At 37.9% G+C, this 26,826-nt stretch overlaps 1 protein-coding gene across 1 annotated transcript in view; it reads left to right on the top strand.

The window, feature by feature from the left end:
- LOC150091585 (uncharacterized) overlaps positions 1 to 24,720 on the top strand; it is a 31,191-nt gene extending 6,471 nt beyond the window's left edge. Inside the window, exon 2 of the mRNA XM_090384697.1 lies at positions 24,162 to 24,720. Coding sequence (XP_090240823.1) covers positions 24,162 to 24,292 — 131 coding nt within the window. The 3' untranslated portion in view covers positions 24,293 to 24,720. The remainder of the gene's footprint in view (positions 1 to 24,161) is intronic.
- The last annotated feature ends 2,106 nt before the right edge of the window (positions 24,721 to 26,826 follow it).

The raw sequence follows: 26,826 nt of genomic DNA, 5'->3' as shown, positions 1-26,826 counted from the left end.
CAGCAAAACAGGAAAATCGACCAAAGAACACACGCAACTTACAGACACAAATACGGGTTAATGCATTCAATTACGGGCTACCCTAAAATAATTTTTTTCATGCAGTGCGCAGGACACTGCATGATATGGGCTACCATGGTCGTGCAGTCATCCCCAAACAAGTAATCATCATCTAATGCCAGACGCCGTCAAGCTGTGTAAGGAGTGCCTTTCTTGGACCAAGGACCAGTTGTGCTCTGGAGTTAGTCACGATACATGGTCTTCTAGTCTGACGGTCGTGCCTGGGTGGCGGTTGGCCGGAAAAAGCTACCTGGCCAATTTTATCATCCCCACAATAAATAAATAAATAAATCTTTATTTGTCCTACCAAATATAAAATATAGGTGTACATTGGTAAGAGACAAATTCCCTTCACGGCAGAAAATGCCAGGGGATTATCATAAAATGAAAAATAATAGAATGGCTAATAAAATATACAAGAAAGGTAAAATATACACGAAAACATGAAATATAAACTGAATTACTCATCACTACATTTCTGTCTAGAGTCCTGGCAATTGTAATAGTGTATATCTCGCACAAGTTGATTCAGTGGATGTGATGTTAAGATAAACTTTTGTTCATCTTAACATCACATCCACTGAATCAACTTGTGCGAGATATACACTATTCAATTGTATACACACAGTTCTTGACAGAAATTCACACAACTACTAGGCAACAGTAGCCTCAGCAAAACATACTGCGGTTTGTTTCCTATATTTCGGATCTTCTATGAGCATTATAGGTCAATTCCGATACGTGTTAGGCACTCAATTGATTCTAACGCACTGACGGGTATAAACCTGTCGGCCATCTTCGGTCTGTTGGTCTTCATTCTCAAGGATTTGGTGCTTCAATGCAGATGGCAGGATGTGCCACTCACAAAGCTGCCTGAAGCATCGTGCCAGTCATCATTTTGATTGTGGTTATTAATCATCCAGGCAATGATGTCAGGTAAACGCTGCAGTTTAAGCTGTTCATAATGCGTGGTCCTTAACTGTTGAGGGAGATGGTGCTTATGGTTTGCCCATTTCAGCAGCCAGAATAATTCACTCGCATATATTCTCCTAATGTGGGTAGGGGTGGCTGACGCCCATAATTCGGCGCCATACAAAATGGCCGAATACACCGTGGTTCTTAAATATTGTGCGGTTGTTGTAGTCTGTTTCACGTGCAAGAGGTGCTGTTTTGTTGCCCAACGTAAGTAGTTCATTTTCTTTACAATCAGGTCAATATGTGACTTGAACGTAAGTTTCGTATCAAATGTTACTCCCAGATCTCTATGCGTCTCAACAAATGGGATAGGTTTGCCATTAAGTTTCAGGTGTACGAGCATAGGCGATTTTTTGAGCGAGTATACCGTGATTACAGTCTTCTGCGGATTTAGGGCCAAGCCAAATTTATCTAAGTACACGAATAAGCTCAGAAGCTTTTAATTAATCTGGTCACACAACGCACTATTGGTCATGAATGGTTGGATGGGTGTTAGGATCTTAATATCGTCTGCGTAAGTGCATACATCATCTCTACCCTTGCAGAATGGGATCATCATGGCGGTAAAGAGGAGTCCAGATAAGACTCCACCCTGCAGAACTCTTGCATGGAGTTGGCATTGGAGGATGTGACTGTCTGTATGGTAATAAATGGACCGACAAGTAAGTAGGGCCTGTAGGAACTTCAGCAAATTTCATTTTATTTGGAAGGAGTGTTGGAGCAGATGAAGTAAGGCATGTACATCCAGACTATCAAAGGCTGCTTTTATATCAGCATAAATAATTGCAATTTCCTTTCTGGCTTGGAAAGCATTTAGTATGAAGTTTTGTGGAGGCAGCGTGATAGTCTGAGTCTGTTTTCCATAGTTCGGAGTGGGACAATTGGTTGTTTTTGTACAAAACTATGAATGCTGTGCTGCGGTCTATCTAGACGTCTTAGACAATAATGTGTTCTACGTTGTGGCAGAATGTAGGGGAAGGTCCATACCTGTGTCAGCAGGAAAACGTTCCATATCATGCTGCACGCGTTGTGAAGGCTTGAGGGTATGAGCGTCGAAATGTTGGAATGGCCAGCCCAGAGCCCTGACCTCAATCTTATAGAGAACCTCTGAGATGAATTGGATCGTCGAATGCATGTGAGGACAGACTACTCAAAAAACAGATGAACTGGTCGCAGCGTTGAAGGACGAATGGCGCAAATATCGGTGGATATCTATAATAAATAAAAAAAAAAAAACTAGTAGAGAATGTTCCACATAGACTAGAAGCTGTCATAAAGGCTTTTTCTTTAAATAAAAGCTATTCGTAGATATGCAGGCGTCCGGATTATTAAGGTCAGTGCAGTGTACTTCAAGATAAGCGGCAGTGCGTAATCACACGATTCTTGATTAGACCGGGGTTCGAGCCCGTGACCACCAAATACGGAGGATGCGGAAAGGTCTGGGAATGACCACCGCATATCCCTGGAGCACTATGGCCTTAGTTGCTAATGCTCCTAAAAACCAAACAACAACAACAACAACTTCAAGATAAAAACTACCTGAGAGTTGGAATTGCATTTTTACATATGATATCAGATATATTTTACTCGAAATTTTACTCAACACTAGGCGAAAAATTAACTGAATCCTGAAATGAGCTATTTAATATCGTGAATCAATGCATCTCTGCCCTTTTCCATTTCTTCATCATCCGCTTTCTTCCTTATTTTATTTTATATGGTTTCCTTCAAGTTGAAAATAAATGGGCCTGTCGTTCTGGATTCCATAGTTTAAGGACATGAATTCTGTATAATCCAGAAAATTCTGGATTATACAGAATTCATCTATCCTTCCTTCGTGTTGTTTTATCTCTATTTTCCTTCCTATTACTGCATTGTTCCTGTAAAGTTTGAAGCGGCCAGCGATTGCCATAGAGATATCAAGCAACAAGAAGTCAGCAGATCATGCATAATTACTACTGCTCAGTAATTCGTGATGTTTATTACTCTCCATTGAAAAGTTTTAGTTCTACCTCGGCAATAACACCGAGCAGATACCACATTACCTACGCTGATTTAATCACTGCTCGCGCTGCGGTTGTCACTAACAAGTACTTTGTTTCCACCTTGGGGTCACCTCCTAGCAAATCACACTTCCTCTCAGGAGGCACGCATCTGTTTTGCTCCGAAGGAAGCCAAGGCTGTCTACTTATTATTAATGGTGTTATAATGAAAGCAACTGAAATAAAGGAGGAACGCGCAATTATGTATCCATATATGTCCATTTGCTTTCACGTTAGAAGCAGAGTCCGAAACGATCGGAGATGTTATATGTCAGTATGATTCAGATGATATCCACAATAAATCAATGGATAAAATAATCATTAAAGTTACTTCGTGAGGCCACTGAAGGTCAAATTTAGTGATCATTCACTTTTCAGATATGCATGAAATGCCTAAGTAATGATTATGTAATATCTATAGAGTCAATACCTGAAAGCGCCACTCTCATATTTTCCCATCATTTACTGGCTTTAAACAGCACATCGCATGGAATTTTTTCATTTGATTACATGTCACGTTTCTTGGCAAGGATATCACTGTTCGCTCAGCTATTTTAGCCATACAAATGATAAATTTCTTCCACGGAAGAATTTTTAATTTATCATCGTAGATTTATTGGAATTCGTATTCCAGTATAGCATGTGACGCCTACCATCACATGCTATATGAAAACAGGAAAAACAATTTCCACGTATTCATTTACGAAGATAAAAATGCCCATAAGGTGGCTTTATTTATAAAGCTAAGAATGACTATCTTAATTCTTTTAGATGATGTTCTTAAACTGTCCCAAGAAACCTTGAAATTCTGCAATCTGCAAATTTTTTATTACTAATTTGTTATTTAATTTATAGATGTATACTGTTTTTAAACGTATTGAGATTCCACGGAAAGCTTGGGTTTGCAACAGGGTACCGCAGCAATAAATTTATACTTATTTATTTGGTAAATATTAAAGTAATGGTAAATATTAAATACTAAAGCAACTAAGGCCAGAAGGTCTCTCTCTCTCGAATTCACGTTGAACAGATGGCAACAAGTTTGATTTTTTTCCGGCAAGTCGAGGTATCCATGGTAATTAAAATTCCAGTGAACAACCTTCCTCCTGAAACAAATTATCTTCACTTCAAATTGCAGCGCGATTTGAGGCCCATACTGTACTTATTATTGCAAAGAATTAACAAGAACGGTTTGGTATGGTTTGCTAGTTTCCTTATCACGCACGAAATATGTTTCCTTAAAAGAATATAAAGTGGACAGAGCAATACTTTCGTACAGAGCAATACGAATTCTGTATTCCAGCACTGCAAGACGGAAAAAAAATCTTTCAAAAATATTTAAAAAGCTAAAATATTAATTATTTTATTATCAGATGTTTCTTCTCATTTTGTTTGTATGGCGAATTTACCTAAACAATATTTATGGTGGATTAAATAGCAAGAAAATGCACTTCTAAGAGTGAGTTTGCCAATCTAATATATTTTTTTTATTATTTTTTTTTTTTCCGTCGCTTTCTGCCTGGAGTTAGTTAATCCGGTGCAGCTGTCTTTTTTTTTTCTTTTTTTTTTTTAACGCACCAAATAATTTTTTTTATTTTATTATTTATTTATTTTTATTTTTTTCCTGCTTCATTTGCCATTTAGATATGGTCTTATTGAAATTTATTGTCTATTTATTTTTATTTTTTTTTATTTTGTTTTCTTAATCAGTATCACTAGTTTTTTTTTATCCATCTATTGTATTATTATTATTTTTTTTTTTCTTTTTTCCTTTTATTTAATTATTATTTTTTTTCTATTTATTTAATTTTTTTTATTATTTATTTATTTATTTTCATTTTATTTTTTTTCTTCATAAACTGCACCATGGGTGGTGCCTTTTTTTTTTTTTTCTCCCTTTCCTCCCTCTGGAATGGGCCCCCAGAGGATCCTGGCCCACCTTCTGGCAACACTAGGTGGATCAGCGTCTCTTTTGAGACAGTACGTGTTTTACTGGGACTAGCCCACCTTCCCGTGGTGTGGACGAGTGTCCAGAATCATCTGTCCAGGTGACTGATGCTTCTGGGTAGCCAAGCGGCCAGACACAACAGAACACACATAATACACACAAACCTACGTCATATACATATCTAGCCCATTTGTAGTGATACTGTTCTTACAGAGAAACGAGGCGGAGTTGAACAGATGTTCTTGGTGCCGCCCATTACACATACATATGTCCACATGTCTTCATTAGAAGAGGCTGGGCGTGTAGCACAGTGATATCGTCACCGTCCTCCCCACACAGAGTGAAAAAGGCCCGAGTTCGAATCCCGTCGATGACGCAAGGAACTTTAGTGGGCTTTTTCACTCCGTGGCTGAGTTTGTCGGTCTCAGCAAGGCTTTCCTCCGAGAACTGGAGTTTTTTCGTCCAGCAAACAGGAAAATCGACCAGAGAACACACGCAATTTACAGACAAAATAAATATATGGGTAGATGTAATCATTTATAGGGGACTGTAATATCATAATTTGTTTTTGTTTTGTTCATCAGAAGAATACTTTGGCCAAGTTAACCAGTTTTTGGAGGGTGGAGGGAAAGCAAGGTTTTCTCCCAGTAACTTGAGTTTTTAGGTCCAAAACAGACCTACTGACCAGAGAAAGCACACAATTTACACAGAGGGTATAAAACTACCACTTGCATAGCAGAAGATTCTTCAATGTGAGTCCTCCCCCCACTCCACCTTCACTCTTTACAAAGATGGCCGCTTTGATCAGTTTTGCGGATGGAGCCATCCGATTTTCCACTACAATTTTCCAATTAGTAGTACAGTTATTTATCTAACAAAAGATTGTTCGTGACCAAACATAAAAAATAACCATTTTGATCAGTCTATAGTACTGTACTTGTATTTTCCTAACATTTTATATTCATCTAAGAATAGTTGGATATAAATGCTGTAAATATCTTAAAAATTTTGTAATGCGGTAGACATACTGTACAAGTGAACTCAATTCTCAATGAAATATGCTTATTTTTTAAAATTCTTATTCCTTTCAGCCATTTTTCAAACCTGTTTCCTTTGAGTCAAAAGCATGATTAAACGCCATTTCTCATACAAAAATTTCTGCTCCATAAAGAACGTGGGTTTTATTGCCTACATTTTACACCTATAGGATAGAAGCAGAAGATCCCAAATTTGGAAAATATGATGTGGTGAAAACAGAACGAAAGAGATGAAAAGGAGGAGAGGTTGGACCAAGAGCCAGTTTTTATGTGTCCAATTACCTGTGTTGCTCACTCACATAACTACACGTTTACAGAGAACTGGTTCGTGATGAATGATGCGCTTTAATGAAATCCGTGGAGAGAATCTCTTGGGTTCAGGTCAACTTTCATAGAAGCTTTCTACCGGGAAATTATCAAAAGAATAGACGTTGTCCGCTTACCTAAATAAAATCACTGCTTTTTCATTTCTTCGAAATAAAAATAAACCATCTTAAAGATGCTCACAAATAATGTTCATCATGCTTCCAAGAGCTACCGAGGGTGGATAAAAAAAATATTTAGATATCGTAGGAAAATATGCCTGACTCTTATAACTACATAGAAATGATTATACTTGCAATTTAAAACGAGATTATCTTACCACGCGCCCCACAACGGGTTTCTAAATTATCTTCAGTTCACCTAGTTAGATATCTATGAGATAACACCCAGTTTCTTTAATTCACCATAATGATACAATTTGAAACAACGCGGTAGTAGAAGCATAATATTTAACGTAATTTAACTCTAGTCTCATTTATTCAGGCGCGTGCAAAAATGTGATTAAAATGAAACTGCGTTTTAACGTATATATATACATATATATATATATATATATATATATATATATATACACATACACACACACACACACACACATGACGCAGAACGTTATCAAGACTTCGCGCATATTTGTCTAATATTTGTTAGACAAACCATTAGAAAAACATTTAACTTCATTAGCCTGCCGATAGCTGAACAGAGCAGTCTGATTGACTGCTCTGTTCAGCTATCGGCAGGCTAATGAAGCTCTTACATGCGCGTCTCTTCAAACTAAACTTTAAAATCATACTGAAACAGAAAAGGGATTCCTCTCCATACCGCTAACCACAATATAGGAAAAGTAGAATTGTGTAACATGTCAATATAATCCAGGCATTCAATGTCCTAGAAACAACAACCAATGGTTGAAGTCCAAACCACGAGAAACAACTCCAGACAGTGATTGAATTAATCGTATAGTTCAAGTACTTTCCTTCCCATGCTACTGCAATGTTCTCTACAGACTTCTTAATACTGTATCTCCTCCTGAATCTAGTACCGTGGCTGGTCCTGGCCGTTCGTTGTGTCGCGGTGATCACTTATCGCCGGGAATGTCGCTATCACCACTGGGTGTATCAGTTGTAATACAGCGATTACATTTGTTGTCGTGAAAATGACTTATGTTGTCATCCAGGTCTTTATTGTTACCAGGATGGCCAGTAGTAACATTGTCAAAAACAAGCGAGGCCCTGACGTTGAAATTTTGTTCTTTAAGAAAAAAGGAAAGAGAAATTTTTTATATTTAGAAAATAAAATTTTTAAATTAAAAACGGCGTTGTACAGAATCATCGTAATTCGAAATAATCCGAGACTTTATGTACATGAAAACTTAAGGAAATTTAAATTCACTATCAACAAAGTTCAATCTTCGGTGACCCTAATACGACAGTTTTTTTTTTTTTTTTTTTTATCAACAAATTCTGTCTGCGCTGTCAAGCACAGTGATTATAATCACTTTTCTCCAGTCCTGCCAAAAAATCTCTTGCTCACCTTTTCTCCAAATACCTCTTTTGCAGCTTCCATTAAATTTCTTATTTGGAATTTCTGATGTCAGCATCAGAAATTCCATTTAAGTGAACAAGAGGCTTCCATAATTACAACTCTTATTTTTGGCACCAACTGCTATTTTTAATTTTCTCAATACGAAATAATGATCACTCTTAATCTCAAATCCTCCACAATACTCATATCTTCAACAGTTGTTTAAGATCTTTTGTGAAATAATAGTCATCTATGTTTTTCTTGTTTCAGTTATTATGCCTCATTCATAAAAAAAAGTTGTGACCACTGTTATGTTGAAATATGTTTGTAATATATAGATAGTATGAACCAGAGCTGTAATGCTCAATACGTTCTACGTTGATATCAATATTTGTAAAATAATAAGAGAAGTTTATCTCAATATAGTAAGTAGAACACTTCCGTATGAAACTCTCCAGAAATTAAAATGAAAAAATCGAAAATCTTACATTAGAGTAACAAATGATTAAAAATCAATTTAACGCAATTAACAATAAGAAAATTAACTAAAAGAATTTAACGAAAAAATTGCAAAAAGATTTTCCTTCCTGAAGCTGACAACGCTTTTCGATCGTATGTCGTGATCACAGGAATGAAAATTACCGAATAGGGATGAGCATGAAACTTAAGTAGGAATTATTTGTCTTCGCGCATTCACGTGAAAGCCCACAAATCGGAGATTAGATATGGCCGGCGAACATTAACAGAATTCTCATGTAATTTAATTTCGACGGTTTATTCAATTAATAGTCTCGGATAATTACGTTGGACACTTGAGTATTTTGGCCTCGTTGAATAAAAATGTACGTTTTTCATTAACGGCATGGATATGCTGCCGAACGAGAAGCACGAACTGAGACCGCGTATTGATTAACACGAAAATTCAGAAGAAACCGCGTAGAACCTTGGTAAGACGAGTCGCAATCACCGCAAGAAATGTTGTATACCAGGTCATTAATTTGTGTAGCGAACGAGAAAAGGACTGAGCGATTGTTCAGTATATTGTGTAGTTTCCGTATTGGCCTGGCCACAATTTTAAATTAGATATCTTTAAAGAATCTGTTAAGCTGTTGTGCCACTGTTCAACATATGGGACAGAAATAAAGTATTTTTTGATATTACTATTGTTGGTTGGTGTAGTATTTTGTATCCTATCCTTAGCTTGTAACCTAATTCGGTTTATTGTAGCAAGGGGATAACCCCTGTTTAAGAATCTGCTGCTTAATATTTGTATTTCTGAGCCCAAAGCAGATTCCGTCGTAGAATATTTATAGGCATTTATAGGCTAAACCGTAGAAATTAAATTACATGAGAATTCTGTTAATGTTCGCTGGCCATATCTGATCTCCGATTCGTGGGCTTTTATGCGAATGCGCGAAGACAAATAATCCCTACTTAAGTTCCATGCTCACCCCTATTCGGTAATTTTCGTTCCTGTGATCACGACATACGGTCGAAAAGTGTTGTCAGCTTCAGGAAGGAAAATCGTTTTGCAATTTTTTCGTGAAATTCTTTTAATTAATTTTCTTATTTTTAATTGCGTTAAATTGATTTTTAATTGTGTTAAATTGATTTTTATTTGTTACTCTAATGTAAGATTTTCAATTTTTCGTTTTAATTTCTGGAGAGTATCATAGGGAAGTGTTCTACGTACTATATTGAGGTAAACTTCTCTTATCATTTTACAAAAGTTTATAATATATGTAATCAAAAGTGCTTGGTTTGCACAGATTTTTTGTAGATTTTACTGTTGCTATTCTTTCTTTGTCATTAGCAGTTCTTCATTTAGCAATAGAAGCTACTACTAAATAAAGAACAGTTCTAAATAAATAAATCTTCTTTATTGCCTTCACTTGGGCCTATGCATAGAAAAATTTCTTCACACAACTTTCCATGTTAAATGATCTTAACTTTCCAGCCAATTAAACTTTATTCCAAACTAGTTTAAAAGCTTTAAATTGTATTACATTCCTTGCAATACATCTTACTTCCATAATAAATTAATACGTAATTATTGTTTAGCTGCAATTCATCTGTATTTGCCCCTTTGGTTTCTGCGATCCCTGCCATACTGATATCATATCGACTTCATTCTTCTGGTATCATATTGAACACTGTATGTTCTGTTCCTTGACAGGCACAGCAGGAACCTTATTGACCTGGATGACGTTTCAGCTAGTATGTGTCTCTATTGCTTCATCCTACCATAGTAAAAAGGTTTCAGCTAATACTTTATCCAATTTCGTTGGCGTAGTCTCATATTAGTAGCCCACCTCGTTCGTTCAGTAGATATAAAACTAGTTCTCTGCTAACAGGTTACACCCCAAGAAAGTAAGGACACCTCTGAGATTACACTCAAGATGTCCGAAACACCAATCTGATTCTCAAACGCCCATCTTAGATGATATGGGGTCTCCTCCTGGTTAGACAGCTTCAAACCCATGAAAAACTGTCGGGAAAACAAATTCAGGAGGAGAAACTTTTTTTTAATTTTTTATTATTTTTTTTTGTAATGTAGAATGAGACCTCAATTTGGAGTCAACGTACCCTAGAGATCCGTAGAGTACTCCAGGAGGTCGGCGAAGAACGCTTTAAAATTCCTATAAATATTTAAATACTGAGAAAATTTACGGAATAATCAGTTAAATTCCCTGCTAACAGGTTACACACGAAGAATATAACCCTAGATATCTCCAGATCCTCTTGAACACATTGCCTAATCAGAGAATCATCATAGAGGCTGATGTAAACTGCGGCACCCCGGCCTGGCACAGCATGATCCCAGATAGGAGAGCCACGAGAAATGGCCAGATCCTGGAAGATCACTTGGCAAACACTACATTTGAGATCCTCAACCTGCCATGCCAGCTGCCAACTTTCTGTAACACTCTGTGGAAGGCCACAATAGATGTATCACTCGCAACTGCGAAAGTCGCCCGATACATTAAACACTGGACGGTCCAAGACTCCTGACCGCGTCCGACCACAGAGTGATTACATACCAGATACAGAACCAACTCAGTAAAACCCCGATGATAAAAACATCACTAAACCGCTTCGCAGTTAATATGGCAAATTGGGAAACTTTCAAGGAAAAACTCACTGCTGAGGTTGGGGAGCATTACCAGGTTGAAGAAATGTACACCGAAATTGAGAGTCTTCTAGATGAGCAGAAAACCCACTACACTATTATATGGGGGACTTCAATGCTAAGGTTGGAAAAATACAACACAGCGCAGAAAGGGGAACTACAGCGAATTTTGGAATTGGTGAAAGAAATGAAAGAGGTGGAAGACTTGTGGAATTTGCAGAATCTCAAGGATTGTCAGTAATGAACACTTTTTTTTTAAGAAAAGGGTGAACAGAAAATAGTAGTAGTAGTAGTGGCATGTGATGCAAGAAAGCAAGCGTATGAGCTTATGCAGAATCAGCCAAAAAAAAAAAAATAATAATAAATAAAAAATTACAAAACAATCCCCTCTAAATATTTGTCCAGTTCCTCCTTAAATTTATTTAACATATCAACTTCCACAACGACAGGTGGAAATTTGTTCCAGCAATTAACAACACGCTGGCTAAAGGCAAATTTCCGCACATCTATTCTACATCTGTCCTTCTTCAATATCAATTTATGCCCCCTTAGGTTGGTAATCTGAACAAGTGGAAGAATCCCATCAGAATTCAGCGTGCTCAACCCATTCAAGGCATTGCACACCTCAATCAGAACACCTTGCAGGTGCCTAGTCTCCAGCCACTGCAATTTGCAGAACTTAAGCCTCTCTTGGTAAGAGTCCCTTCGTTCCCCTCACCAATATTGTTGCCCTTCTCTGTACACGCTCAAGTAAATCTACATCCTTCCTAAAATGACGCCTCCAGACCTGCACGCAGTACTCAAGACGTGGCTTGACCATTGCCTTATACAGAGGGACAATCACTTCCTTTTCCATGCTAACAAAATTCCTATATATCATTGACAACACCCCATGACCTGTACTGGCAGCCTGTCTGCATTGCTCAGAAAACTTCATATCTGACTGGACAATTACTCCCAGGTCTTTTTCATTTTCTACCACCTTAAGTGTAGTATCACACAGTTGGTACATTTCCCTGGGGTTACTTCTACCCATATGCAGTACTTTTCATTTGTGAATGTTAAACTTCAGTTGCCACTTCTCAGCCCATCTGCCCAAATTTTCTAGATCCTGTTGCAGTAGCACACTGCCATTACTGTCATTAAAAACCCTGCCAACTTTTGTATCATCTGCAAACGTCGATACTAAGCCTGATATACCTTCATCAATATCATTGATAAATATAGAAAACAACAGTGGACCCAACCCGAACCCTGTGGGACTCCACTAATAACATTAGTCCACGAAGAGCAGCACCCATTGATTACAACTCTCTGTCTTCTCCCACTCAACCATTCTTTTATCCATTGTAGCAACTTACCCTTAATACCATTCTGCTCCAATTTGTACAGTAGTCTTCCATGCGCAACAGTGTCAAAAGCTTTCCTAAAATCCAAATATGTGATATCAAAATTATTTTCTGCATCCAGTTCCTTTGTAACCACATCATGGTATCCAATCAAATTTGTCAAACAAGACTTTCCTTTAACAAACCCATGCTGTGTCTGAATTATTGCTGCAGTCTTGTCTAGATGATCTTGCAATGCATCTTTAACCAGTGACTCAATTATTTTACCCGGAACAGAAGTTAAACTAATTGGTCTGTAATTACTCGTGTCACCCTTCGATCCCCCTTTGTGAATTGGGGACACATTTGTACATCTCCAGTCCTTTGGGACCTCCCCTGAGTCCAAGGATGCTCTCATAATTATGGCTAAGGGTTTGTTTACTTCCTTTGCCGCCTCCTTTAATATAACTGGATAAATCCCATCCACCCCCAGGTGCCTTTCTTATGTTTAACATCAACAATTTCTCCCCCACTTTGTTCTCAGTTATTACAAAATCATTAAGCACCCTGTTACAATTTTATAACCTTGTGGCATTTTCAAACCTTAATAACTCCACATGTGTGAATGTAGATGCAAAATACTCATTCAATTTGTTTGCTATCTGAACAGGATCATCAACAGTCGAACCATCGATATCAAGTGGACCAATCAGATTCATCCCCTTCCTTTTACAGTTTATATAAGTAAAAAAATCCTTGCTGTTTTTCTTAGCATCCTTTGCCAAAGATTTCTCGTAATCTGCCTTCGCCTGCCTAACCTCCTTTGTGACTTGATTACAGAGAGCTTATATATATCATAGGCTTCTGTGTCGCCTGATATTTTATATGCATCCCATGCATTTTTATTCTCTGCCACGGGTCTCATTAGTTCATTTGACAACCATTTAGGCCTAAACCTTGAATAATATTTCTTAATAGGTATGAAACGTTTAGTAGCTTCCACTATTAATTCCTTGAATGCTTCCCGCTTAGAATTCGCTGTTGGTAACATCATCAGTTGGTCCCACTGTACAGAATTTAAAAACTGTCTAAGACTACTATAGTCATCAAGTGGACATGGAAGAGACCAAATGGATTAACAACTAATGAAATCGACTTCATCCTCACTAACAGAAGATATATCGTGAATGATGTTACCGTTCTGAATAAGGTAAATGTTGGAAGTGATCACAGAATGGTAAGATGTACACTTGATATAGATGTAGGAAAGGAAAGGAAAAAACTGACTCGAGTAAATAATACAAAGGTCTTTGAGATAACAGAATACGAGAAAAAGCAGTATGTACTGGAACTTAAGAACACGTTTGAGCTTCTGCAGACTGCTCAGGACCAAGATATCGACGAGGAATATTACAACTTTCTGAAAGTGATAAACCCCAAGAAACCTATAGGGAAAAATAAATCCAAAGAAGACACAATTAGTCAAGAAACATTTGTTATGATGAACCAAAGGCAACAAATGAAGAGCAAGATAAACACTGACAAGGAGAAAATTACAAGAAAAGTAGAACAAGCATTAAGGGAAAACAAAGGACTTAAATCAGCAGCCATGAGCAGTAATACAGAAAGACAAATAATACTTCAAATGAAGAATAGCGATGGTGTACTTATAAACAGCAGAGAAGGCATAATTCAAATAGCAGAAGACTACTATAGAGAATTACACAAGGAGCGAGGGGATGATGCCAGCAGTGGGGAAGATGGATCGCAAATTAGCAACACATACGACATACCCGATATTCTTCCTGATGAGGTAGAACATGCATTGAAGAAAATGAAGAATCGGAAAGCCCCGGGGGGAGATGAAGTTACTGTAGAGTTGTTAAAATTGGGAGGAAGAGACATAACACAAAAACTGGCAAGCCTCTTCACAAAGTGCATTAGAAAAGGTGTGATGCCTAAGCAGTGGAATAATGCAATCATAGTTTTGCTGCATAAGAAAGGAGATAAATCAGAAATTGGAAATTATAGACCAATTAGCTTGCTATCCAACATCTATAAGTTGTTCACAAGGGTCATTACTAACAGATTAGAAAGAATACTTGATGAGACGCAACCAAAAGAGCAAGCTGGCTTTAGGACAGGATTCTCAACTATGGATCACCTTCACGTAATATCACAGCTAATGGAGAAAGCAAACGAATATAAAACACCGTTATACTTGGATTTGTGGATTATGAAAAGGCATTTGACTCCATACAGCATAAGGCAATGTTTCGGGCACTGGAAAGACAAAACATAGATACCCCGTATATTATGATTTTGAAGAAAATATGAGAACACTACCTCCTTTATTAGACTAGACAAAGACAGTAGGAAATTTAAAATCGAGACAGGAGTTCGACAAGGAGACACAATATCTCCGAAGCTGTTTACTGCTGCCCTTGAGGAAGCTTTCAGAAGATTAGACTGGTCGCAGAAAGGAGTCAATGTGAATGGAGAGTATCTAAACCATTTACGATTTGCAGATGACATTATGGTCAAAATAAGCCACGATCCCAAAGAATTAGAGGAAAATCTTAATCATTTATGCACAGTTAGTAAGGATTTTGGACTAAAGATGATTATGGCTAAAATAAAAGTAATGATGAACAAGTATGCCACAGAAAGGGACATAATGATTGAAGGAGCAGTAACTGAAAAGGTGGAGTCATATACTTATCTGGGACAAGTTATTAGCTGTAATAAATAAATGGCTGGAAGTCAAGAGAAGAATAAATTTTGGATGGAATAGCATTCAGGAAATATAGTCACATACTGAGGAGCAATATCTCAATTTGTCTGAAACGCAAAATAATGAACCAATGTATACTTCCCACCATGACTTATGGAAGTGAAACTTGGGCACTCGCCAAAAGAATGGAAGAGAAGCTGAGAACTACACTGCGAAGAATGGAACGAATTATACTGGGAATCAGACTGTTAGATAAGAAGTGAAACACATGCATTAGGCAGCAAACTCAAGTAAAGACAGATGGACTAAGAAAATAACAGAATGGTATCCAAGAGGAGCTAGAAGAAACCTGGAAGACAACGGCGAAGATGGATAGATGAAATTCATGAGTTTGTGGGTAGTAAATGGATGGCCATTGCATAAAACAGAAGGAACTGGAAAGTTGCTGGAGAGGCCTTCATCCTGCAGTGGATTGAAAATGGCTGATGATGATGATGATGATGATGAACGTACTGCGAGTCGACCCAGAGAGGCAAATGACCTGCAAAGAAAAGTAACTGAAATCATCACAACAGTTAGCGAACAGGCAATGAAAAGGAAAACGCCAAAGCCAGGCGCCATGCCCTGATGGATCCCCGACATTGAAAACCTGAGAAGAGAAATGTTAGGCCATTGCATAAAACAGAAGGAACTGGAAAGTTGCTGGAGAGGCCTTCATCCTGCAGTGGATTATGATGCCCTGATGGATCCCCGACATTGAAAACCTGAGAAGAGAAATGTTATACAGGTTTAGAGTGCCTCTAAACCTGTATAACACAATCAGGAGTTATCTAAAACAGAGAACGATCGAAGTACATGCACCGTATAGGAAGCTAACCAGACAAATCCACTGGGGGTGCCCTCAGGGCTCTGTCCTAGGACCCCTGTTATGGAATATGATTTTAGATGAATTTCTGGCCCTTGATATTGGCGAAGTCGGCGCCCAGGCCTTCGCCGATGATTTGATACTAACTGTTGCTGCTGATTCACGAGCGCAGATCGAAGAAAAAGCCAACCACGCGATAGGAATTCTGCAAAACTGGGCTACAATCCATTGTCTGCGGATTTCTCCAAGTAAGACCTGCTCAGTACTCCTGAAGGGCAGACTTGATCTTACCAGACTACCGCAAGTGAAAATCCAAGGCACCACAATAAAACTTGCTACAGAAATCAAATATCTCGGCATCATCATAGACAAAAATCTGTTTTTCCAGCCCCATATAAAGTACATTAAACAAAAGATACGGAAATATTCTGCACTGGTCGCAAGAGTGACCAGGAGAGACTGGGGGCTAAACAAGCGGACCCTGTCCCTCTACTATAAATCTACCTTCATCCCGGTCATCACATATGCTTCACCAATTTGATACAAAAAAGTAACCACGGTGGTAAATAGAAGAACCTTGGACAGTATCCAGCGGTCATTAATTCTGACAATCACACGAGCTGTCTCGACAGTCAGCACGCACACACTCCAGGTTCTGGCGGGAGTCCTCCCGCTGAACTTCGAAATCATTAGATGCGCCCTGACATATAATATGGCAAAATAAATACCGTGTACTATCCTGAACTACACGTTGGACCTCGTCAACAACAGGAAGCTTGAAAAAACCAGACTGCTCGACCACCTCCGACAGAAATGGCAGGATCGGTGGACAGAGTCCACTAAAGAGGAAATCACCAAGAAGTTCCTCCCGAGCGTAAACAGAGTCTTTCGAAAACCCCCGAGTTGGTTCCAATTGGAGCTCCACGTCACCTTCCTGCTCACGGGGCACGGGCCATTTAATGCAAAACTGTCTAGCTTCCGAATCATTGAGGATCCCCGTTGCCTCTGTAGCCGCGAGAAGACATGACAACATCTCATGTACGACTGCGACCACTATGAGGACCTGCGATGCATGCTCACCACTGCTATCACCTACTTCCCGCAGAACATAGAACAGTATCTTCGCGACTCGGAACATGGATTCTAAGCCATTACCATCTTTGCACAGAAACTCTTTACTAGAAGGAGAGCACTTATAGCAAACCACCATGCACAGCACCCGGAAACTGATGATGAATCACGAAACTAGGACTGGAGAAAACTGGAATACGCAAGAAAACTGTACCAAAATAACCTTCAACCATGAACATGACCATCATCTAGCCTTGTTCACGAGGGAACTGACAACCAGGAAGACCTACGTCTGAACCAGACAAACTGATACAGAACTTGACATGAATTGGATACAAATTATTCGGATGGCTAAACCAAATGGCCAACGCATGAACTAAGAAAATGATATCACCAGGATCCAAGGCAGCATCCTAATAACATGCACACTGGGCGACCTGAACAGGTTACATGACGAGACTTGCCTCATGTATGACCTTACGACTGGATTTGACTCCTACATTGAACATGATCACCAAAGAAGATCCGGTTCATATCGCTTGGACTCTTCACGTGCTACTGCCTAATGACGATCTGTACCGGGCTCCCTTGCTTGGTACCTTTATTCCCTTTCCCCTGGCGGGGAGGAGGAGACATCCTTGTCTCCTCCCCTGCCAACCCTTATTCTTCTCCTGGTGGGGCACGGGCCTGGCTTACTGAACATCCTGGGGTCGCCTTCTCTATCGTCCCCATACTTTGTCTTTTCCCCCAGCCTTCAGTCTCTCCCCCCCTACTGTGCCTAATACGCCAGCGTATAACCCCACACAAACTGCAAAAACTTAATTTTGTCCAAATTAAACCGCATAAATCTCAATTGGCTCTTCCCTCTTCCAGCGCTCACCCTTACAGAGTAATTTTTTTAATTTTTTTTTATTTTTAGGCCCTACTCACTGAAACTCAAGAAACTAGGTGGCAGGGCCTGCCAGAGTAAAATTTCATACTGTGCACCTGGTCTGCATTCACGAAGCCAAGTGTGGGCAACGTTGGGCCTCAGTAGGGGTCCAGCGGCTAAACGGCCAGATGAATAACGATACACAACACTACACATATAAAAATCCACATACTTTTAAATCTCTGGCCTTCCCAGTGAACTGGTACACCTACAATGAAAGCAATGCGGAGATGGGGAAAACCCTGGTGCCGCTAGACATCAATACACTTTACACTAACCCCAAGAAGGTAAGAAGGACACCTCTGAGATTACACTGAAGATGTCTGAAACACCAATCGGTTTCTCAAACGCCCATCTTATGATGTGGGCGTCTCCTCCTGGTTAGACAGCTTCAGACACATGAAAAACTATATTGGGAAAAGAAATTCAGGAAAAGAAACTTTTTTTTTTTAATGTAGAATGAATTATTACAGCGCTTCTCAATTTGTAGTCAACAAATTGAACAAATTGAGAAGCGCAACAAATAGTCAACAACGTACCCTAGAGATTAGTAGAGCATTCCAGGAGTTCCGCAAAGAATGCTTTAAATTTCTTATAAATATTTAAATACTGAGAAAATATACGGAATAATCAGTTAAATTCAGGGATCCTCGAAAAAGTATGGATTAGCGAAAAAAGTTTTTAAAGCTAGATGGGAGTCCTTAAGTCACTAAAATTTGAAAACTACTTAGTTGCAACATGGCCACATGAAGAAAAATATGGAGATGCCATATTTTTCAAATATGGCGACTCCATACAAAAAGTGTAGGTACGACTGCAGGTACGACAAAGATCAGCCACTGGATTTTCCTGCGTGCATGCATGGTGTCAGACATTTACTGAAATTGTGCAGAGCCGTAGCCCATTTTGTGCCCTCTGCGAAGATCGAATATTTTGCCCTTTCAACCCTAATGGGGGCAAAATAACTCTGTGCCCATTTGTTCTCATCTCGTTGGAAACTTAATTTTCCGGAAACAACTGTTTTCAGAGCTATTAGAAAATGCGTCATAGGGGTCATTGTAAACGCAACGTTATGTATTCTAGTGTCAAATGTGGCAAGATTTCTAATGATGAACTTCCAGATGGCCAGAACTGGTTTCAGTAGTAAAAACATCTTTTATCATTCTGGTCCGGTTTGTTGGTATAATGCTCGTGTGAACAAATGGAAGTCTACGTGCATACTGTACCAAGAACACGTTAGAGATAGCTCTAAAGTCAACGTTTTATTGAGTTCTCTAATGAGAAAGTGTATAGACCTTTCTCGGTTTGTTGAGAAGATAATGACTGGATATTAATTACTTGATATGTTACAGTTACGGCTGATGTCACAACTGTTAGGGAACATGCTGAATAGTTCAACAAGATGGTGTGCCACCACATTTGCATGACGCAGTAAAAGCTTCTTTAATGAAACACCCAGGTCATTCGGTTGCGCGTGAAAGCCGCATTTGACGGTCTGAACGATCTCCCGATCCATCAGATTTCTTTATTTGGTTTACACAGCCTTTGCCAGAAACAATAAAAATGTCAAGGGAAAAAAATCCATGTAATTGTTTAACCAACTGAGCACAAAATCTTAGCAAAAGTGTGGCATGGAACTGACTATTGGTTTATTGAGTGCCGAAAACACTAATTTGAAATTAAAAAAATTAAAAATCACCAGAATGTTGTTTAACCTATCTTGAAGATTATCATAACTCGAAAGTTGTATGTACATTTTTTTTTCATGCAGTCTACTTCATTTTCCATTATCATTAATTTAATAAAAAAAAATCCCCTAGTATTAAACTTTGAGTTTTTCTCACAAAAGCAGATAAACAGAAGCACAGAACACACAGTACGTATATGCAACAGAACCATTATATTTAGCACAACTGATTCCGTATTCACGTCTTTATTTGTGAGAGCATGTATACAATGGTGTTTGTTTCCTGTTTCTAGAGACGGATTTACAAGTAGTCTGAGGCTGTTCCAATTCTTCATCACCGAAAGTTCCTCTTATTACGCATTTGTTTTCATGCAGGAAGTTTTCGCGCATCTTTATAAGAACATTTCCGCGTAATGCCTGCTGTTCTTTCCTAAAGCAGGCGGAGATTTTTTAATGATGTCATTAATCTTCGTCTATCAAGGAAAATAATGGCATGAAGGAAAAACCATATTATGAATTTAATTCGTCTAGGGAAAGTGAAGATCCCGTAACATGCTAACAAAATATTGTTTTTGAGCAGAACACTGCGTACCCATTACGTACAAGCAGCACACTGCACACTCCATTACGTACACGACCTCACTTTCACTGACTTCTTACATTGTTTTGTTTAGTTGCGAAAATTAGAGAAGGCCAATTTCAATTTTAGGTTCAGACCCAGACTAGTATGATACGGATTCATGCTGAAAAAATGTCACCTACGTCAAGCAGCCAAGCTACTGCTATTGAACGTAGTTAACTGCTTATACTCGACTGACAAGGAGATGCCTCATCACGTCATCCCCAAAATATTTTAAACTTCGCGAGGATAAAGCATTTCTTAAAAGTACGACCCCATATTCAGAAACCCGGCGAGAAAATGTAAGGGTAAGGTTTACTATGATCCTTATCACAATTACAAGGTTTTTTTTACTGTTATCTACTTCGGCTATGCCAACAGTTGAAAACTAATCATGAAATGAAAAAAAAATATTTTGTAAAGATTACGCAGAAAACCTAAAGACGGATAATTTTCGAGAATAGTCTTTTAGAGATTATCCTGTAGAATATTCTCACTTCGGAGGATATTCTCTACTGACGTCACTGATAAAACCGCAGTCATATTTCAGAAATTGATTTATTCAATACTTGAATGCATAGAACCTTGGAAACGTTTTGGACTGATGCAAAATTCAGTGGTAAAATTAGCAAAAAGCTAACAATATCATGGCACTTGAAACCGAGTATTTACACTTGAAAAGCATTCATGCAAATTTTTACACAGATCCGTTGGCCCTTTCCAATTACAGCCACAAACAGCGTATTTTTTGAGCATTCTTATTTATTTATTTATTTATTTTTTTTTTTGGAAAAGGTGCCTTCCACATCGAGCTGATAAAGGAAAGGAGGGAGTGAGATTTTTCCAAATTATAGTTGTTTGTTCTAGAGTTATTGTTACTCAGAACGAAGTATTTTCTGAATACGTAATGGTCACGTTAACATCTTAAATTAGTAATATTAGATCACAAGTGAAGAAACTGCCTTGTACGAAATCTTGAAGTTTTGGAGTTCGTTGGGATGAAAGTGCTGGAATCGCTAGGATAATCGATTTTCTTTAAGTTGATTACAGAAATAAGGTCATGTGAAATGTGCGGAAGAATCTGTGTCATGTTGCTTGCTCCTAAGCGTTATTTTAATGAACGCATACATATAAACATGTCGTCTAGGTCATCAGTGAACAAATCTCCAACAGAAAGTCATTGACTTTTTAATGCTTGTAACCATCTTTGTTATTAATGAAGAGAGAAGCTAAGATTCATCAGTTTATGATTAGCAAGTGAAGTAGGCCAATTGTGAGTAAATAATGATCCGCTTATATTAATGATGATTAAATATTACAGGCTATTTATTTTAATTGCATCGATAGAGAAATTAGATGCATTTGCTACATGCATGAAACTGCGTTTACCTTAGGTACTGCGAATGTAGATAAAAATCGATTAATTAACCATATGTTCATGATGAAAAAGGAGTTTAAAAAAGTACTCTCATCAGGATTTATCACAATGGATAAAACATGGATTCGCTGCTTTGTCTGTGAACATTCGTGCAATTCACTCGATACTCTGCTGACATCATTCCTATAGAGCCTATATAAAAAAAGAGACAAAGCAAAATCCTCCAGACGCTTGTCAGCAGAGACAAATTCTGACAAATTTTTGGTATGGTGTTATATAGCATTTTTGCATGGTATTTTTACAGGTTATATTTGGTGCGGTATTTCATGTCAAGTATCTAGAATATATACTATAAGTATACATATATGAATATTTATTTAAATATGTTTTGATAATCTTGAAATATTTCAATCTACAATGATTCCTTACAGGTGAAAATATTTCATGGGATTTTCCAGCCTTATTGGTTAATTAAATAAATGAAAGTGGGGGGGAATTCAAAACATTGTATTGCAACGGATATTTCGATTTTTTAATTAAACTAAAATAAAAAAATACTATATAAATATTCCAGGACCTTTTAGGAAGTCAGTAGATTAAATATCAACAGGAAGGAACACAAAATACATTATTTACATCAGCAGTAATCTCTTAAATTGAAAACTGCAAAAATAATTACAAAGTGACAAGATTACTCTGAGGGTGAGACTTAATTATTTTCTCCCCTCTGTTTTTTGGAAATTAAATTTAGTGTTGCATTTAGATACAGTCTATACATGCTGATGCTGTGGCAGCCAGAGTAACCTATAAATAACTTTTATCATTTCCGGTACAGGATTGCCTTTGTAGTTCCTGTTCTCTTCAGTTGGCCAGAAGGATGTCACAGCATCAGTCAGAAGTGGGACGACTTCGTGACAACGAGAACACTACGTGAAGAAAAGAAGAATGAAAAAAAAATCGTTATTTTGAAAAGAGGAAACATGAAATCAGGTTTCCCCTTTCCATCGCTACTGGGAGCGTGAGTAAACTGGCAAGAAAATTAATGAATGCAGGTGCTGACCTCTATACAGAAAGTAGAATCAAAGTGGTACTTCATCTCCTTGAAAGGGCAATCTCCCAGGGGGAAAATATACCTTATAGTTAGAAGTGCGGATATGTTATGTATACATTTCACCGATTGGGATATAAATACAGTTATATTAATTAGGACATCTAGATTTATACCGAAGAAGTTAAAATTCTCCGAAGTGTATCAAAAATTCAAAATATATTTTTTCTTTTTTTTTTTTTCGGCCTTGAGATTTACCCCTCCTCCTCCTCAATTATATGCAACTACACACGTCACCTGCCAACCAGAAAATCCTCTCTACTATGCCAGTGTATTGTGGACAGAGGAATGTAGTCTAGATGAAATTTCTTCAATTTCCTCCTTGAATGCCCTTTCCAGAAACAGGGCGAGTATTGTGAGCCATTAATTTTCCATGACTGTAAGAAGCAACGCAACACGCCCTTCCTGTCTTAATGTCCCTCAATTAGAAGAAAGAATCAGCAGTCAGACTCTTCATTTGTTTTCACCTTTTGTATCCACAAGTACATTGAAGAAAACATGCGCTTAAAAAAGGAAAGGCCCTGTCCTATTTCTGTGGAAATGGATGACTCTAAGAAGGAATAGTATTGTTGGAAAGTAATTCATACATTTTACACACTTCCTTAAAAAAACCACCCATTTCGCTGGGTGCTTTTTTTATTCATATAACACACGGATACATAAAAAAATCCATAAAAATAACGGCAAACAAGCAATAACTTATATATACTTTTACAGAATTATATAAAATTGTATATATTCTTAATTGCATGTAACTGTATGTTATTGTCATTTATGGTTACTAAACGTTTTCATTCTGATTGAATCAGAATGAGCTATCGCCTCACGTTTGTAACTCTTTCAGATTTAAAGAAGCTAAATACATAACGTTATATATCTATAAGAATGCACTGAGTGCATTTGATATTAGTATTGATCAGCACCTCAAGAGCGAAAACAATCTAACTTGAATTTACAATTCCTTTAAGCTGAAGCTGAATCTACATTCATATTGAGCGAGCTAGACAAATGAGAAACAACAATCATTAGGATTAACTTTCTATTTTAAATTACAGATGATATAATTTACGATACTGAGTAATTTGAATATCGGATAAAATACTGTATTTTGTTTATCACCGGCATATGCTTACTACGAAGTAAATAATTAATGAAATAATTCTCGAAGACGAATTTGAGGTGTGTGAATTCGACTAGTGACTACACAGATGATTTTGAGACATCGTCGAGTATATATAATAATAAAGTCATTCTCATTTTTCTGCTCCTTATTCTTAGAGATATTTTAGTACTAGTATAACCTAGGCATTAATAAAATACTGTACTTATTCAAGCAGTAAGTTTTGTTAACTTATTTATATCATTGTTTTGTTGTTGTTGATATTTATTCCTATTATTTCTAGAAATGAATGAAGAGCTGTCAACTGCCAAGCCTAAAATTCCAAACTTTAACCACAAAAATGAGGCACCTACTGGTTGTCCGATATCGATCCTTTCCATGAGTGTTGCTTTAATTATTGGTGCAGCCATATAGGTAACCAATTCAAAGTTTCAGAACTTGATGCTCTTGGTTATTTTTATTTGAATGAATACGAAAATGCACTTCAGGTTATCTGAAATCTTTAAAAAAAGCTGAACAATCACATGAAGTTTTATGTTGTGAAGTTATTGAAATTAAGTGTGAACATGATAATACATTTTGCTAATGTCACTCTATAAGAATTTCGAAATATTGCAATATTAAGATTAATAACCTTAATTTATTGCAATATTTCGATCGTGAAACTACCCTAATTCAAGGAATAGATGAAATTAGTCATAACTACACTAAATAGTATATTATTTGATGATATGATACTCTGTTTGTTAAGCTAAAGCATAATAAATTATATGACTCGTGAAAATGCTGTTATATGTAAAGGTATGAAATCATGCAATGTAATAAAAGATTATTACCTTAAAGACTGCAAACTGAATTTATTTTGTTATTTAGGGTTCCTTAGTAGACATGAAATATTAAAAGACGGGAGCGTTATTACGCCAGTGATCATGTATTCTCAGTCATTCTCTTCCAAACCCAAATACTTCATCCAATCTGTGGCAGTAGGGAAGTAAAGAGACTCAATAAAACGCTGAGTCTCTATACTTCATCTGGTGAGTATGGGCTTGGCACACCCAGGGTCCTGAGCTGGATATCATCATTCTTCTCTTTCTTGGTGATTCCCTTCTACTTTTGACTGACTCTCTCTCTCTCTCTCTCTCTCTCTCTCTCTCTCTCCGGTCAGAGGAGTTCACAAGATAGACAGATTACAAGAAACAGCACCGTATTCAGCAGTCAAAGGATTGAACCCCGGTCATTCAAGGCACGTGTACTTATGCACCCGCGCGCCTGACCACTAGGCTACGGCGGCCTTTAAGCCTTGGCCGATTCTGAAAGGAGACATCTATTCTTGTTCAGTTGGATATTTTTGGAAAAAAGATATCTACATAGAAGAAGTGACGGAAATTAAACATGAAAAGGTAACTAAGAAGTCAACTTTCTTATACGAAGAGAAAGCAGCAATGTGTTAACACATCAATGAGAGGAAGATCAAAACGAATTTTCTGAAACAAGCGTTCTACGTTAGTGTGTGTGTCTTATTGTGAAAGACAGGATATCAAATTTTATCCAATGATAATTTTGTTTTAAATTGACATTTTGAATTTTGTTATACAGTCTGTATAGTTTCTATGCTTATTTTTTTCTCCCGTATTGAATATTCATTCATGTAGTACTTCTAGACGCCAGTTTGTCTAATAAAATCAAGGGCCATGCTGATAATATTATTGTTTCGTTACAATGAAACACCTGGTAATTTATTAAGGATTCTTGTGTGAACTAATATATCGGTGCCAGGATTTGTCATATGTTAAATATTGGTGCCAGGATTTGCTTTATCAAAAAGCATGCTTCACAGAAAAATGCTTCCCAACAAAAAATGTGGTACACAACAGGAGTTATAGCTAAAAAAAAAAAATAATTCTGATCCATTATTTTCTGTGCCCCAGGTTTTCCTACAGTACACAGAGACCCTAAAATGTCGTAACGTTTGAGCATGTTTCTTTCATAACGAGTTATTCTGTAGATAAATGTAAGCGACTCTCGATTATGTGACATAAGGGAGGAAGGGTAGGGATGGGGACAGCGCAAAAAGAGAGATAACGCAAAATTTAATTTTTATAATATTTTGTTAGTCAATACGCATTTCCTCGCATAGCATGCTTAATTACATAATACATTTATAGATTGTCGGAGCAATTTTATTTATTTTTTTGCTTGGAAAATCTATAAAGATGTCCTCGGGTATCCTGAACCAGCCGGACAGAGGACGTACCGGAGTTTAACAACGGAGCGAGGCACCGGTGGACTGGCGAATGCTGCGTCCCACCGCATCCCACAAATGTTCGATGGGATTGATGTTGGAGGAATTTGGCGGCCAGGGATAGCATACGAAATGCTTGGACATGATCCTCGAACCATTCCCGCAAAATGCGGGCCTTGCCTTGTTGAAAGAGTTTAGTGCCATCCGGATACACCGAAACCGGGTAGGAAAAAATTAGTTTAAAACAATGCCGAGGTAGGATTTGGTGGTGAGGATGTCTTTAATGGGAATGAGGGGGACCCAGTCATGTTCATGAAAACATCCCCCAAACCATGACACCATCGTTAACGGCCTGTTTTCGTCCAACTATGCAATCTGGTTGCAGTTGTTCACTTGTTCGTGGTCGAATACGCACCCATCCATCAGCATGATGGAACAGGAACCTTGATTGTTCAGACCAGGCGACCCTTTTCCAGTCGTCCAATGTCCAGAAAAGGTGTCCACTGCAGGCAGAGGTGTAGATGACGGTCAGTCAACATGGGTATATGAACAGCTCGCCTACTCCGTAGGTTTATCTGCAAGAGTGTCCGTGGATGGTGTGCTCAGAAACGTTTCTCTGTGCGCCCTGGTTTTCGTTTTCCATTAATTGAGGGATCACGAGCCGTCTGTTGTCCCGGACAGCACGTGCTAACCGCCGTCCGCCTCG

Source organism: Mastigoproctus giganteus, chromosome 1 (assembly GCF_048544385.1).
Source record: "Mastigoproctus giganteus isolate SK-2022 chromosome 1, ASM4854438v1, whole genome shotgun sequence".
NCBI lineage: Eukaryota > Metazoa > Arthropoda > Arachnida > Uropygi > Thelyphonidae > Mastigoproctus > Mastigoproctus giganteus.
This window is presented reverse-complemented; position numbering and strand designations above follow the sequence as displayed.